At 47.4% G+C, this 16,457-nt stretch overlaps 1 protein-coding gene across 3 annotated transcripts in view; it reads right to left on the bottom strand.

The window, feature by feature from the left end:
* LGALS8 (galectin 8) overlaps nucleotides 1-16,457 on the bottom strand; it is an 898,608-nt gene that overhangs the window by 538,167 nt on the left and 343,984 nt on the right. For all 3 annotated transcript variants that reach the window (XM_069607929.1, XM_069607930.1, XM_069607928.1), the window contains one exon: nucleotides 4,206-4,325. In XM_069607929.1, coding sequence (XP_069464030.1) covers nucleotides 4,206-4,325 — 120 coding nt within the window. The remainder of the gene's footprint in view (nucleotides 1-4,205; nucleotides 4,326-16,457) is intronic.

The raw sequence follows: 16,457 nt of genomic DNA, 5'->3' as shown, positions 1-16,457 counted from the left end.
GTATTTGGTCATGTGTGCTGTTTGTTATTGATTACTGGGAGCATATTGTCTGTGGGCTGTTTCCATTTGGGACAGTGCACTTTGTGACACTTGTGTCAGGTCTTTTGCACTGCTTTGTTTGCTTTCACATTGCATGACATGCCATGGTGTGTTGGGTGGCGGAGATGGGCAAGGGTTGGGTGACATGGCGCTATTTTCATGTTGTATTTTGCTAGGGGGTAGTCATTCATGCAGCATGAATGTATGTCTTTTAATGACACAGCATTGGTTGTCTTTGGGTAGGTAGGGATGCACACAATGTAACACTTCCAGGTGACCAATCTCAGGCTGGTATGGTTGTGACAGTTGACTGTCCCTTATGTCATCATCATTGATTGTCAGCTGGTATGTGCCAGGGCTGTGTGCACTCCACAGGGTGAAGTAATTAGCCACCAGCTGCGTACGGGCTGCCTCACCACGTGCCCTTTCCCCTCCCATGTGCAGCAGCCGTGCATGTGGTTGGGGATGTGGAGGCACCACCATGTCCACCGGCAGGCCCCAGCGTGTTGCAACGTTGAGCAGGACACATGCTGCCACTATGATCCTGCACACTACTGGGGGAGCGTATAGCAGCTGCCCGCCAGAACGGTCAAGGGAGCGAAAGCGTGACTTGAGCACTCCAAATGTGTGCTCCACTATGCCACGGGTTGCAATATGGGCTGTGTTGCATCTTACCTCGGGTGGTGTGGTGGGGTTCCGAATTGGCATCATCATGTGGGTGCTCAGAGGGTAGGCACTGTCCCCTGGGGAGGTGATGATGGGTATCATTAGTGGGGTTGTGACATTACTCAGTATCTGACATGCATACATGTGCAGTGGCATTTATACTCACCAAGCAGCCATGTATCGCCATGCCGCCCAGCTTCTAGGTCACAGTTTAGGGTTGACATTCTTTATATGAAACTGTCATGGGTGGACCCTGGGTAGTTGGCATATACTGAGGTGAAGATTCCCTTGGCATCACATACTACCTGCACGTTGATGGAATGCCAGTGCTTGTGGTTTCTATAGATGTGCTCTGATGCCCTGGGAGGACGTAGAGCCACATGGGTGCAATCAATGGCACCTAGCACTTTGGGGAAGTGTGCCACCCCGTAAAAATCCTGGACAACAGCCTGCCTTTATGCAGGTGTTCTGGGCAGGTATATGTGCCTGCGGACTGAGGGGCGTGCAGTCATGATGGCCAAGACCTGGTGTAGGCAGCGTGACTGTGTGGCCTGTGACACCCCCCCCACTATGGCACTTTTCCACTGAAATGACCCAGTAGCCAAGAAGTGCAGTACATTGAGCACCTTTTCCAAGGGGCTCAGTGCTTGGGAGCACAGGGTGGGTGATGTGAGGTCATCCTCCCACTCACCAGGTCGAGTATTATGTGAGGTGGAAACCTGTACCTCCCATGCACCTGGTCATCAGGCATCCCAAAAAGGCTGGTTCTGGGTGTAAAAATTCTGGCCCTGACTATCCTCCTGCTCCTCCTCTTCCTGCGGTATCCCACGGCCACTGCTGCGAGGAACGGTATATTCATCGTAGCGTCTGAGCTTGTTTGTTGTTTGCGCGCACTTTTATGCTGCGCGGGTCCACGTACGCCTGCTTCCTGCTGGCGTACGTGTTTCCGGATTAGCGCGTCTTTTTTTGCGCATGCGTTAGCCCCGTTGGATTCCATGAATACGTGTTGTAGGAGCGCGCGTGGGCGTTCCGCGCATTTTCCTCCTGTACTTCCCCCGTAATGCCCACATTTTCACGCGTTGTTCCCCATTCCGCGTGTTACGCCCTGTGTTCCGGCTACTTTTGTTGTGTGCGCTGCACTATGTGCGCTTTTGCTGTGCGCGTAGTGCATGCTGTTTGATGACGTGTGCGCCTGCGTGCGCCACGCAGGATTTTAGCGCACATCCATGGATTTACAAGCGCACGGACTTCCATGAATCGCTGTGCGTGGGTTTCACTGCGGTTTTCGCACTTGCGCTGCGATTCGCACGCTTGCGCGGAAATTTTCAGCGCACATTAATTCCATGAATCGGCCTGTTAGTCTCAGGAGAGTGTGAGTGGTCATATGGGCCGTCAATGAGTCCACAGAACATAATAGACAATGTAATTTAGACAGCCATTTATAAAAATACAGTTTTTAAAAAGGATGCAATGGGCTTGTTGTGGTGATTAGTTTAAAACGAATTCAAAATTCAATTACATTTTACCCAAGGATAGGTACATTCTCTCCTTTTTTTCAGAACCAAGCTAGCTCAGGGACAGGATACCCAACACGGGTTTGACGACTAAAGTCTAAAGTGAGTTGAAAGTAGATAGGAGAAAAAGCGGCTTGTTCCCAATGTTACCCTATGCTATGGACAGGCAGAGGTATGCTTACTTACCCACCCCCAAACCCCCCCCCAAAGCCCCCCCCGACTCAGATTTTGCCAGATGTCGTGATGGATCGTCCGAGGGTCGCTGGGGGCTTAATCGTCTGGTTAGAGGGGCCCAGGGGTCACAGGTTTCAGGATTCCTCCAATTGAGTGCAACTTCAAGATGCAATCCCGTTGGTGAAGAATCCAATGATGCAGACCTCTTCAGGACACCGGTTGCAGGCGAAGACAGGCATCCTTTCCAGTCGCAGTCACAGAAGCTGCTGCAGGACAGCTTCTCTCGAAGATAGCAAGCAGGAATTCAGGGAGAAGGTGATTTGTGTCACAAGCTAGCAACCACCATAGGTCAGGACTCGAACGTGGAATGGTGACGATTCTGGCAAGGTAGCCCACAAGGGAGATGGTCAGTCCACCAGGCAGTTCAGGGCCACTTCCAAAGGCTCTGAAGGGCAGGAACCTTGAGAAGGTATTGAGACTAGTTGGTCCCACCAGTTCAAGAGCTGAAGCACCACTCGGCTCCTTCACAGATCAGGCAGAGAAGTAGGCCTTCACCGAACCAGACACTGGAGGGGATGCTGGGCCACTTCAGGAATCATAATTCATATCATCAACAGTCTGCTCTTTTTATCTGGATTCCTGGCTCCAATGTAGATCTGAAGAATTGCAGAAGTCCGTCTCTTATCCAAATTCCGAGCTGGCATGCCCACCAATGGCAAGGATCTGCGCCATTCAAACAGCCAGTAGTTGTCCAATCAAGGACAACTTCTGGTTTCACATCCACCCCGGTAGCAGACCTTCTGGCACCAGGGATGTGAACTGGGACTAGACAGTCCCAGCCACCTTCCTGGGCCACACACAGAAAGGCTCAATAGCCTGTGAAAGCAGCAGTTTTCAAGTACATGACCTTACAAGGACTTGCCTGACCTGAGGAGGCAGGAAGAAGGCAAAACTCCAATATCGCCAAAGAACAACTGAAAATCTCATGCACAGCTATTTTAGGGCACTAGCCACGTTTAATAGCCACCCGCAGTAAACCCGACTGTTAATACCGAAAATAATTAAAAAATTGTAAAAATCTAACTGCCACCAGCTTGTCTTTAGGCACATACAAAACGTAACCAAAAATCCCAGGTGTAAAAGGCTGGGAATATACAAAAGCGTCCTTGTTGCACTGCACTGTAAGGTGTTCTGTGCAAATGTAAAAATAGAAGAATTCAAAAGCTAAACAAAGTTTCCCCGTTCTGATAGTCTGAAGGACTGATCGGTTTCCTCAGAACAAGTGAGAAAAAAGGTAAGTGAAGCCAAAGGCTTTACCTAGCTTCAAAAAGTCAGGACATGATGAAAATCAGAGCAAAAAGAATGGGGTTCCATATTAAACTTTGAAGAAAAGTTGTAAAAACAAATTCTTTCCTAACAACCTCTTAAAGAGGACTTTAAGGGTTTGCTATAAATCTGTAATCATAAGGTTTGGAACAAAACTTAAACATGTCCTCCTTTTTATTGGCTTTCTGATCATTTGAGTCGAACAGTCATTGTGATGCCCTTATTGGCAGAATTTAAATCTCCCACTCATTTGACAAAAACAAAATGACATTTTTTTCAAACATACCATTTTTTTTTTCCCACAATAAAATTGTAATCCTCTGCCAAAGGTACCTTCACATTATCAACCAACTGTACATCAACAGTCACTGGTCAGAGCCGATATCTTTCTTGAAGAGTTAAAGAGTAGAGGCCGGTGTGCCATAACAAAACCAGAGTTCTTCAGAAAAATTCAAGTAATAAAACAAAATGAAAATCGAGACTTACTGTGTTGGCCACCAAACGGATTGTCTCAATCTTCACCATCCCATATATTCCAAGTGTATCCACTTTTCCCAGGTCAATTCTGTGGCTGTAGATCAACAAGTGTTTTCCATTTGCAGCCACCTACCAAAAGCAGAAGGTAGGCATCACTATTGTCGTGCTACCATAAAACGCATGTTGCATGCCATACATAGCTCATTCCATTCTTGAGTTTAGATCTACAGAAATTGCAATATAGATAGGTTTCCTATCTCCATATCCATATCCCTGCAAGAGGCATGTAGCGAAGATAGGCCATACTAGTCTTGCCTGGAAGGAAGAAGTATAACATAGGAAAGATTACTCACCAAAATAAAATTGTAATCCTCTGCCAAATGTCCCTTCATATTACCAACCAATTGTACATCACCAGAGGCCTGTCTACCATAACAAAGCGTCCCTACTATTCAATACTGGCCCAGTTCTCTCTGCATTTCCTGCACCACATGGCTTCTGTTAAGGTCAAGTCACCCTGACACTGAAACTTGCACCTTTTTCCTTAATCATTTCATTTTAAACACAGCATGGAACAACACTAGTGCCTCTTAATGTTAGTACCAATTGCTCCGAGAACTCTAGAGATCCTTTTAACATTAGAGGTGGGAAGGACAGGATGACAACAAAGAGTTGGACTTGAGCAGCACCGCGTGACCTGTGCTGCCAGCTCCACTTGCTCTTTTTGTACAACCTCGTAACAGGTACATGTTGCCCCTTAAATGGTTCAAATGACACTTCAGGCTGCTCAATCAACTGAAAATCCACTACATCCAGTATGGTGGGTTGGGAGCAGGAGGTGCAGCCCTCAGCCCATTTTGCGGGCCAGGCTCCCAAAAGACTTTGTAGGTGTTGGTGCTAAGGAAAACACGCAGCTGTGCTGGCTTATGACAGTACAGCACAGGAATTTACGCTCTAAGGTGAAGAGGACTTGAACTGTGTCCTTCAGCTGGATGGTGGGGCGTTCCCTGAGGACTTTTTATAGCTGGCATCTCACTTACCAACACCGGTCTACCAACAAATCTGTGCGGCATTGTCCACTTAATGCAGTATGTGGTGGTCTCCGTAGAGACTGGTGGCATTAACAGATTGGGCATTTGCAAACACTGTGTTCACACTTGTACCAGCAGTGATGGTGGTACTTGAAATCTCTTGCTCAGTTTTAATATTTATGAGAACTACTGACATGTAAGCAGAAGTTTTACCATGGGATGTACCTTCTTTTCCTTGTTTGAAGTGTCACAATACCAAGCGAGGGGTCACCGTGAGGGCATCAATTTACACTCAGCAGGTAAGGTAAGGTATTTCTGTCTCCTTGGGATTCAAAGCAGTGCAAATTACCCTTGATCGCCTGACTTCTATAATAGTCAGTCAGATGTGAAGGAGGGAAGTAGAGGAGCTTAATGTGAGCAGCTTATTTAATGAAGCTGTTGCCGTTATCAGTCCAGCGACAGCCAGGGGAAAGGTTGGGTTTACAGAGAAGAGCAACCTCAGTGGGGAGAGATAGCTGCACAAAAGCACAGGAAAAAGGGCATTGGTTGCCTGCAGGCTGAACATTTATTTTGATATCTTGAACGGAGCCCTGTGTGTATTGCTTTAAAGGTTGCAGGGTTTGAGCGCACCATAAAATAAGTATTTGTGGAAAAAACATCGAACATAGCAAGACTTTATGCAGGCAGAAGCGGCAAATTGACCCGCCCAAAAAAACGACATGAATCAAAAAGAAATAATACGTTCAGTGGTGTTTGTACTCTGAAACTAACATTGGCAGAGAGGATCGAACAGACAACTCCTGAGCTCCAGTTGATTGAGCGGTTCCGAGAAGAGCATTCTTACCTCGAGGTCCACCAAACCGACAAAAATGATATGCTCCTTAAAGTGTATGTACCTGCCCACAATGCGCATGTGTGTGTTGTAGACAGGACATGCCAGTGCAGGAGTATCGACCCCTGCTGAATAACAGGGAGACGCACTGCACTGAAATGAAAGGCAGCATCTTTCAAGGGTGTATCGGCCATGTATTGGAAATAAATATGGCCAAAATAGTGTTGAGATGTGTTAATGAGGTCAATATTTCATGTACGGCAAAAGAAAATAGTGACACGTACAAATGTCACTCAACTACCTCCTCATTTCTTGAAACAAATTACAGTCACAGAGATATAACAGCACCTAGGACCGACCCCAAGCCAATTTCACAGAAATGTGACCCTTTGTTCCAGCAGCCTCAGGACCTTTTCCCAGGTCCCCTGTAAGGCTCTCCTGCCCACTAACTGCCTTAAGGATCACACTCTGCTGCCCGGTTTACTTTTCTTGTTCCTCCTTTTTGGCTCCCGTCTCTGACACAATGGCTCTGCTCTCCAGCATGTAGCTCTCCCAGCTCCTACCTCTTACTTCTCTCTTGTCCGGGTTTATATAAGCCTTCTAAAATAATATCAATTAACTTGTAGTTTCTGATGGCCTCACTGTGATTCTATAAAATGTGAGTCTCACAAATATGCCAGTTCTGCTGCTTGCCTCTATTGCCCCTTGTGCTGTGGGCTTGTGGCTCTTCAAAAAAGATAGAAAGCCAATCAGTCACCTTTATGTAAGGAAGGTGTCTGCCCACTCCCCCGTTCTGTGTTGTCCTGTTGCAAGATCCTGTCTTGATTCTCCCAAGTACTAACCACTTTTCTCAAGGAATTGTTCCCACCCACCTTAGATCTTCTGAGGTGGCATCTCTGGTACTGTGATGATATCTGCACACAATGATACAAACTCTTGAACAAGGCCACCCATCTATAATCTGCATCTTCTTCCTTACTGCTGGTGACTTCTTATACCGGTCGCTGCCTTTTCTTTCATTCAGTGGGGCCCTGCTCTGGCAAACATGGACCTGCAGCCTCTTAATTTCAATCACACATTTTTCAAAAGATGGGCAAGTCCTATTGGTGATGTTATGCTTTGGTCCTCAAAATTCAAAGGCTTTTAAAAAAAGAATGTCTTTATTAACACACTTGGCATCATACATTAAATTTAATACCATTGGACATATTGAGAGCGAAAAGCTCATATTACACAAAGTACCAGGTGAGGCAAGTCAAGGGGGGGAGTGCAGTCTGGCAATCACAGGGAGCCAATGAAATAATTAGCGGCCCAGTCGCAGGGCATTTACAGCTATGAGTTAGTCTGATTGTGAAACCGCTGGGATGTCTTGTGTGGATGATGTGCGCATGAGATACCCTTTGAGCTTGCCCAACATGTCCTTTGGGTGCGATTTGACGGGCTGCATGAGGGTCCATTGCTCCTCCATATCAATAACCCAGATGACAGAACGTAGCCAGTGATCCTTTGTCGGGACTCTTGCGCACTTCCATTGCAGAATGCAACGCTTGGCAAGCAGAAGGCACAGACCTACAAATGTGCTCATATGCCTCAACTTGGGTTCAAAAATATGGGATAAGCATTGCATTGGGGAGGGGGCCATATTCACGCCTGGCATCTCTGACAATACCATGCATACATCCCTCCAGAAGTGCAAAAGCAGTGGACAATCCCATATCACGTGGAAGTACTTACATCTGCGCCACCACATCTAGGGCATTCTTTTGTTCACTCTTGCGAAAACAACCATAGCCTAGCTGGTGTGTAGTGTAAGCGGTGTAATACCTTCAATTGTATCAATTTGAATCGTGAATTATATGATACATTGCGTGTTTGCGTGCACATGTTTGCCCAAATGTCATCTCAGATATCTAGCTGCATATCTCCTGCCCACCTAGAGCAAGCGTCGGTTTGTGGTATCTCCACGCAGCTCTGAATTAGGTAGTATATGAAGGACAGCAGGCCTCGGCTCTCGCTCGATGTCAAAATATACCCCAGCGCTGTATCATACTCTGGTTCCATCGGGAATCCATCCTGCTGCCTCCTGCATGCCCTATGCAAGCCTGTATACTGTAACCAGAAGAAAAAAATTACTTACCGCTGGTAACATTCTTTCGACTGGATGTTCCTCCTACGTATTCCTCATCTACAATATCCAGCTTCAGCTGCTTTGGAATTTTTTTTCGGTAGAGGGCGCTGTGCATCGATGCAGTCGACTTGATGTCCCTCGAGCTCCGTCTTGAGGATGATGTCAATAAAGGTATATATGGAACACGAAGCGCCCATTGGCTTCAGTTCTGTTTTTTCATATCTTTCTTACAGTAGAACTACCAGCATTAATGTGGTTCATACCATACTAGACTCTGAAGGAGTGTAAACTGCAATAACATGAAAATTCAACTGCGGGTAAGCTGGGAGGGGCGATGAGGAATACGTGGGAGGAACATCTAGTCGAAAGAACGTTACCAGGGGTAAGTCACTTGTTCTTCGAATTGATTGTGTCCTCCCACATATTCCTCATCTATGATAGACTCCCAAAGCAGTATTAGTTTTGGCGAAGGCAGTACGAATTTTGTCATCACGGGATGTTATGAACCGAATGAAGGACTGCTTTCCCAAAGCTTCCATCCTGACTTAAGGTGGAATCAAGGAAGTAATGCTTTGTAAAAGGGTGAATGGTAGACCAGGTGGCTGCCTCACAAATATTTCTTTTTAGGAACACCTCTTTGTAGAACTGAAGAAGTAGCCATGCCCCTAGTGGAATGGGCTCTCAAGCCTTCTGGGGGATCTTTCCCTGCCAGTCTATAGCATTCAGTAATAACTAAAATAATCCATCTGGACAAGGTTTGTTAAGTTACAGCCTGTCCCAGTCTATGACGAGTGTATCCTATAAACAGTTGGTCATCTAGACGAAATGTTGACATCCTTGAAATGTAGAAACTCAGCGTCTTTCTTGGGTCAAGTCTGTGTAACCTTTCCTCTTCTTGCCAGGATGAGGTGGAGGGTAAAAAGTAGATAATACTATATTTTGTCCCAAATGAAAATCTGATATAATCTTAGGTAGGAATGAATGTATGTTTGACCTTAAGGAAGACCTTGTCCTTATAAAAGACCGTAAAAGGTGGTTTAGAAGATAGAACCTACAACTCACTCACCCTACGGGCTGATGTTAATGCTACTAAAAATATGGTTTTGAATGTTAGTAGTCTTAAAGGATATGAATGGAGTGGTTCAAATGGTGCACACATGAGAAACTTCAAAACAAGATTAAGGTTCCAAACAGGAACCTGAAAAGGAGATGGAGGGAACATGTTAGGGAATCCCTTTAGAAATGGTATCACCAAAGGTATTTTAAAATATGAAGTTTCCTCAGACGAGCGCTTGAAGATGGAAAGTGCCGCTAAATGACCTTTAATGGTTCCAACCTGGAGCCCCAGATTGGCCAAATGCAGCAGAAAAGATAACTCCTCCGGTGTTTTGCATAAAAAGGGATCCACCCTCTTATCCCTGCACCAGCTGCAGAATTTGTTCTAACGGCAGCGGTACAATGACTTCATTGCTGGCCGCCTGGCCAAAATCAAAATCTCCACTACGTCATCTGGGAGGTCCCAATCCTTGTACCTCAGCCTCTCAGAAACAGTGTGTGAAGGCTGAGTGTCTTAACCTCTGGATGGAGAACCGAAGCCTCCTCTTGCGAAAGAAGGTACTCTGTTTGTGGAAGGCGGATGGACATGTCCAGAAGATCCGGATGCCACGTCCTCCTGGCCCAATCTGGGGCAATTCGAATCATGGATTTCTCAAAATTTCTCAACCTCCTAATCACGTGAGGAATGACAGGGACTGGAGAAAACGTGACAGGAGTGAAAACTCACAGTCCACCACGATCGCGTCTCCTAGCGCTCCTATTGTGGGAAATTCCCTGGAGCAGAACAGTTTGCACTTCCGGTTGACACTGGTCGTGAACAGGTCCACCTGAGGGGTTTCCCAAAGGGTGAAGATCTCTAGAAGGACTTCCTGAGCTAATTCCCACTTGTGGGAGACTGTGCTCTGCCTGCTCAAAGCATCAGCTCCTGTGTTCTCCGGCTAGGTGAACTGCTGATAGAGAGATTCCTTCTTGTATTGCCCAGAACCAGAACTGCATTGCCTCTCTGCACAGTGGAATTACCCTACAATACCTCCTCTCGTTGAGGTAGTACATGGTCACTGTCTTGTCCGTCATTATCAGGTCATTCTTTCCCCGTACAGAGGGCAGAAAAGCCTTCAGCGCAAGTCTAATTGCTCTCAGCTCCAAAAGATTGATGTGTAATTTGGACTCTGATGTAGACCAATGACCGCTGATTGTCAGATAGTTGGCGTGAGCTCCCCACCTTGTGAGGGAGGCGTTCGTCACTACTATTATCACCGGCCATGGTTGCCAAAAATGTTCTCCCTTCAGAATGTTGTCATTGCAGGCTCACCACAGGAGATCCTGTGCGACCCCGTTCGGAACCTGAAGTAGGTCTGAAATGTTGCCCGAGAACTGAGACCACTGAGTCCTGAGAGCCCATTGGAGGGATTTCATTCTCAGGCGAGCCTCTGGCACCAGGAAAAGGCAGGATGCCATGAGGCTGAGCAACTGCAAGAAGTCGAAGGCCGGGAGACGCTAGGCACTCTGAAATTTGGTGACCATCTGCAGGAGGTCTTGAGCTCTCACCTCGGGTGGCAAGGTCTTTCCCGAGGATGTATCCAGTACAGCCCCGATCAACTGGAGCTTTAGAGATGGTATCATATGGGACTTCTTGAAATTGAGGGAGAAGCCCAGTCTGTAGAGAGAGTGACAGGTCACACTGAGCTGATCCAGGACTTGTTTGGGAGAACGCGCCATGATCAGCCAATAGCCCAGGCAGGGGTAGACGTGAATCCCCACTCTCCTGAGACTTGCTGCCACCACCGCCATCAGTTTGGTGAAAACCCTTGGGCGGAGGTCAGCCCGAGCAGCAGAACTCGAAACTGATAATGAGAACCCCCAACGGCGAACCTCAGGTACTTTCTGTGCTTGAGATGGATTGGCACATGAAAATAAGCATCCTAAAGGTCCAATGACACCATCCGATCCTGGAGTTGGAGGGTCTGAAGGATCTGAGAAAGTGTGACCATCTTGAACTTGTACTTCCTGAGGAACTTGTTGAAGTATCTCAAGTCCAAGATGGGTCTCAATCCTCCGTCCTTCTTGGGGATTAGGAAATATGGAAAATATCATCCTTTGTTCCTCAGCGTTACAGGTACTGGCTCTATAGCACCTTTCTCTAGCAGGCTCAAAATGTCCTGCAAAAGGAATGGATCTGGAACCTTTAACAAATGGCTTCCCGGTGGATGATTCTGAGGTCCCTGAATGAAGGGGAGGCAGTAAGCTTGGGCTATGGTTTCTAATGCTCAAGCATCTGAAGTAATACCCCACCATTCTTTCAAATTCTGAGACAGTCTGCCTCCCACCAGGATGTCGTGAGTCAAGACCTCAGAGAGGTTTTGAGGCGCCTGAAGTAGCGGCTGGATGGTAAAGATGCCGCTGCTTTGGTGGGCTTTGCACCTCTCCCTTGTCCACCACGAGGGAATCGTCTTTGGCCTCTTTGACCAGACATTCCTCTCGCTTTTCCAACTGAGGAATAATAGCGAAAGGATCTATCCCTCCAAGAAGGTCCACTGGGGTGAAAGGGCAGAGGCTGCCTAATAGCGGCACCTAGAGACTTGGCTCCCGTCTTCGAGGTCTGTAGCTTCTCAAGGCTTTCGTCAGCCTTGCTGCCAAAAAGATGAGAAGCGTCAAAGGGCATATTAAGGAGTCTAGACTGCACGTCCGGTGCAAATCCAGTCTTCCTTAACCACGCAAACCTGCTTATCACTGTCCTTGCCGCCATGGTTCTGCTAATACTGTCAGCAGAATCCAAACTCGACTGTAGAGACTCACACATGGCCTCTTTGCCATTTTTTACAATGGCCAAGAAGCTGTCTCTTTCTTCCCCTTTGGGAATATGTTCAGCCGCCATGGATGCACAGTCCCATATGGTGAAGGTATATTTTGCAAGGGCACATATATAGTTGGCTGATTTGAGAGCCATGCTCCCAGCAGAAAAGACTTTCCTTGACCAGGCGTCTATACGCGTATCGTCCCAACCTGGTGTAATGGTCGGATAGGCAGCGTGCTTGGAGGAAGCAGTTGCTGCTTGCACCACCAGGTTTTCTGGGGTAGGATGTTTAGACAAGTAGTCACTACTTGATGGCTTATATTTTTGTTGTCACATTTTTATTGACTGCCAGACTTGATTCAGGTGCCACCGAGTTTGCACTTTTTGTAGCGCGACATGAAAAGGTAGGATTGGATCCCTTTGAGGATCTTTGTCTAGGATATCTGTGAGGTCATCCTGCTCGAAAGGGAGGGCAGGCCTGCTCAATCCCATAAAATAAGTGACCCTGGTCCTTAAATGCCTGTAAGATGCATCTGCGTGATCATCTGTTTCTAGCTTGCCAAAATACAACTCTGGTGAGGTGTCCACCACACTGGATGTTTGTAAATTCTCACGCAGGTCCTGCAACCTAGATTCCTCTGGTAAAAAACTATCAGAAACATTAGAAGTGCCATATTGTAATCCAAAAGGTGGATCATTGTCGTATGAAGGCTCTTTGTCTTCATAAATGGACATGAGAGATTAAAAAAAATCCTTTCTAAGCAATGGTGTAAGGCGTTGATGACTTAGATGGTTTCGAGCCAGATGCTGATGGAGTCGTCACCAAATTAGATTTTTGCGTCAATGTCTTCGATGAAGACGTCTTGAGTGTGGATGGCATTGATGACTTCGACGTCGACTTGACCATGGACTATGTCTGTGACGGACTTCGATGGCTCATCGTGTCGAGGCCTCGACGGCTCTCAGTGAGAATCTGGCCTTCGTCCCGGGCTCGACGGCATGTGGGACTTGGCTCGAGCCGTTTGCTTACCGGCTTCAGAAGGTGTGGTAGGAGCATAGCCTACTTGCTTCGAGGGATTCTGACTCTTAAAATGTTTTAGTATTTCCTGCCTGAATGATTCCCATTCAGCCTGAGTAGAGACCTTTGTAGGGCAGGATATACTCCTCTCTGGAGAAGAGTCGGACGAGGAAGACCAAGTAGGCGATTTATGATGCCTTTTCTTCCATTTCCTCAACGACTATGAGGAGTGGTGAGACCCACTCAATGACCTGGACCGTTTAATCTTCTTCCGTCAATGAGAGCCGTCTCTCGCTTCATCAGAGGAATGTTTTTTCTATGGGGTAGTCGAAGGGGATTTCTTGGGGAGTCTACCTACCGCCAATTTCCCTTTATGCTACTTCATAGCTTTTCCGGTCATCAATTGACACTTCTGACAGGCCGTGGTCTTGTGCTCCACACCAAGACACCACAAGCACACCCAATGTGGGTCCTTCAGTGCCATTTTAGCGTTACCGTCTTGGCATTTCTTAAACCCGGTCTTCGGGGTTGTCTCGGCTGAAGACGACGACATAATTCACAATCTTGAAGTAATAGATGAAGCGTGCCGTAGTTCACGAAGCAAAAGCTTACTCAGAAAAACGGAACTGAAGCCAATGGGTGCTGCGGGTTGCATATATAGCTTCGATGACGTCATCCTCGAGACGGAGGCCCTCGAGCGACATCGAGTAGACCGCATCGATGCAAAGCGTCCTCTGCCGAAAAAGATTGCCAAAGCAGCTGAAGTTGGATATTGGAGAGATCATAAATGAGGAGGATTGGAGCATAATTCAGCAGTCAGATGGAGCAACGAAGAATGATAAGGCAAAGTGAGCCATTAATCCATGAACCAGATTTAGGCCTGCGCTCCGTGCACTCGCAAAGCAAGCAAGTTCTCGTCCAGGAACTTCGTGGCCTCTCCGGGCAGTGTGAAGAATTAGGTCTTGGCATTCAATTCGATCCGCAGCTTGGCAGGATACAGCACTGCTTATTTCAGGCCCCTTTGGCGCTGTCACTTCTTCACTGCGAGAAGAACAAGTTACTTTCTTGCCTGGAAACATTCTTTCGATGGGATGTTCCAAAGATGTATTCCATATCTATGACAGGTAATCACCACAGCTGTGCTGCTTTGGAAAATGTTCTGCATTCTGCGTCAATGATGTCGATACGCTGTCCTCGAGGGCCTCCATCGAGCCGACGTCACCGGATGTTATAAGTAGGACGCACGACGCAGGTAGCCTCAGTTGTAGTTTTTTCCTTAGAACATGTGGCACCAATCTTCTGCCAGTATGACCACAGAAAGCCTTGCGGAAACGTAAGCTGCAATCGCATAAGAAATTCTGTAGCGGGGCAGGCAGGGAGGGAGCGATATGGAATACGTCGTCGGAATATCCCATCGAAAGAACGTTACCAGGTAAGAAAGTAACTTGTTTTTCGAGGGGGATTGGTTCCTCCGACGTATTCCATATCTATGACAGACTCCCAAAGCAGTACCAACGTATGGAGGAGGGAAAAGAATTTGGAATTTAGAATTTTAGAATGCTCAATTAAATTGCAGAATAAAGGACCGCCTTGCCAAAGGCCAGATCCTGCCCATGGATAGAATCTAGGGAGTAGTGTCTTACAAAAGTATGGACCGAAGCCCATGTGGCTGCTTCACAAATATTACGAATGGGAACACCCCTCTGCAGGGCAGTAGAAGTAGCCACACCCATACTAGAATGGGCCCGTAAGCCTACCGGAGGGTCCTTATCCGCCAAGCAGTAACATTCAGAAATTTCCAAGATAATCCATCTAGACAAAGTCTGCTTAGTAACAGCTTGTCCCAAACGCCTTCCAGCGTATCCTATAAAGAGCTGATCATCCACTCTGACCTGGGACATGCGTGAAATGTAGAAACTTAAAGCTCTCCTAGGATTCAACCTATGGAGCCTCTCCTCTTCCTTACCAGGATGCGGAGGAGGATAGAACGCCAGAAGAATGACCTTCTGGCTTAAATGAAATTCCGACACAACTTTCGGAAGAAAGGAAGGACGAACCCCAAGGACAACCCTGTCCTTATGAAACACCATGAAGGGTGGCTTAACAGAAAGTGCCTGCAACTCACTCACTCTGCGAGCGGAAGTAACCGCAACTAAAAATACAGTTTTAAAGGTTAACAGTCTTAAAGGAAAAGAATGTAAAGGCTCAAATGGAGCACCCATAAGGAATTTTAGAACCAGGTTCAAATCCCAACCGGGCACCTGGAAAGGTGACGGTGGAAACACATTAGTGAGTCCATTCAGAAACTGAGAAATTAAAGGAATTTTAAAATAAGAACACTCCTCAGACGAGCGCTTAAATATGGACAGCGCCGCCAGGTAACCTTTAATGGTACCCACTTGCAGGCCCTTGTGGGCTAAGGAAAGTAAAAAGGATAGAACCACAGGAATGTCACATGTAAAAGGATCCAGAACTTTCCCCAACGTCAACGGTACAGGGACTTCGTTGCAGGCCGTCTGGCCGAAAGCAACATCTCCATTACGTCTTCAGGGATGTCCCAATCCTTATACCTCAACCTTTCTGAAGCCAAGCGTGAAGGTTGAGGGATCTGACCTCTGGACGGAGAACCTGACCTCCCTCCCGTGAGAGCAGATCGTCTCGGTAGGGAAGACGGCGTGCAGGGCAGATGGACAAGTCGAGAAGGCCCGGGTACCACGTTCTCCGGGCCCATACCAGAGTAATGAGGATCATCCGGGAACCGAACCTCCGCAGCACTTGCGGAATGACGAGGACTGGAGGAAACGAGTACAGCAGTGGGACGGACCACTCCACCACGAGCGCGTCTCCTAAGGCTCCTCTTGGAGGAAATTCCCGCAAGCAGAACCTTTCGCACTTCAGGTTGACACTGGAGGTGAAGAGATCCACTTGTGGGGTCCCCCAAAGGGCGAAGATCTCCAGGAGAATCTCCTGAGCCAGCTCCCACTCGTGGGAGATCGCGCGCTGCCTGCTCAGAGCGTCCGCTGTCTCGTTTTCGTCTCCGGCCAGATGAACTGCCGAGATCGAAATTTCCTGCTGGATGGCCCAGAAACAGAGCTGCATCGCATCCCTGAACAGAGGAAGTGACCCTGCACCCCCCTTTTTGTTGAGGCAGTGCATGGCCACTGTGTTGTCCATCAGAATCAGGATATTCTTCCCTCGCACAGTTGGCAGAAAAGCTGTCAGGACAAGCCTAACGGCCCTCAGCTCCAACAGATTGATATGGAGTCTGGACTCCGACAGAGACCAACGACCGCTGACTGTCAACTCGTTGGCATGAGCTCCCCATCGCGTGAGGGATGCGTCTGTCACGATCGTCACCTCCGGCCAGGGTAGCCAAAATGCAGCCTCCTTCATCAGATTGCC

Source organism: Ambystoma mexicanum, chromosome 4q (genome assembly GCF_040938575.1).
Source record: "Ambystoma mexicanum isolate Mex_15411 chromosome 4q, UKY_AmexF1_1, whole genome shotgun sequence".
In the NCBI taxonomy this organism is placed as follows: Eukaryota; Metazoa; Chordata; class Amphibia; order Caudata; family Ambystomatidae; genus Ambystoma; species Ambystoma mexicanum.
This window is presented reverse-complemented; position numbering and strand designations above follow the sequence as displayed.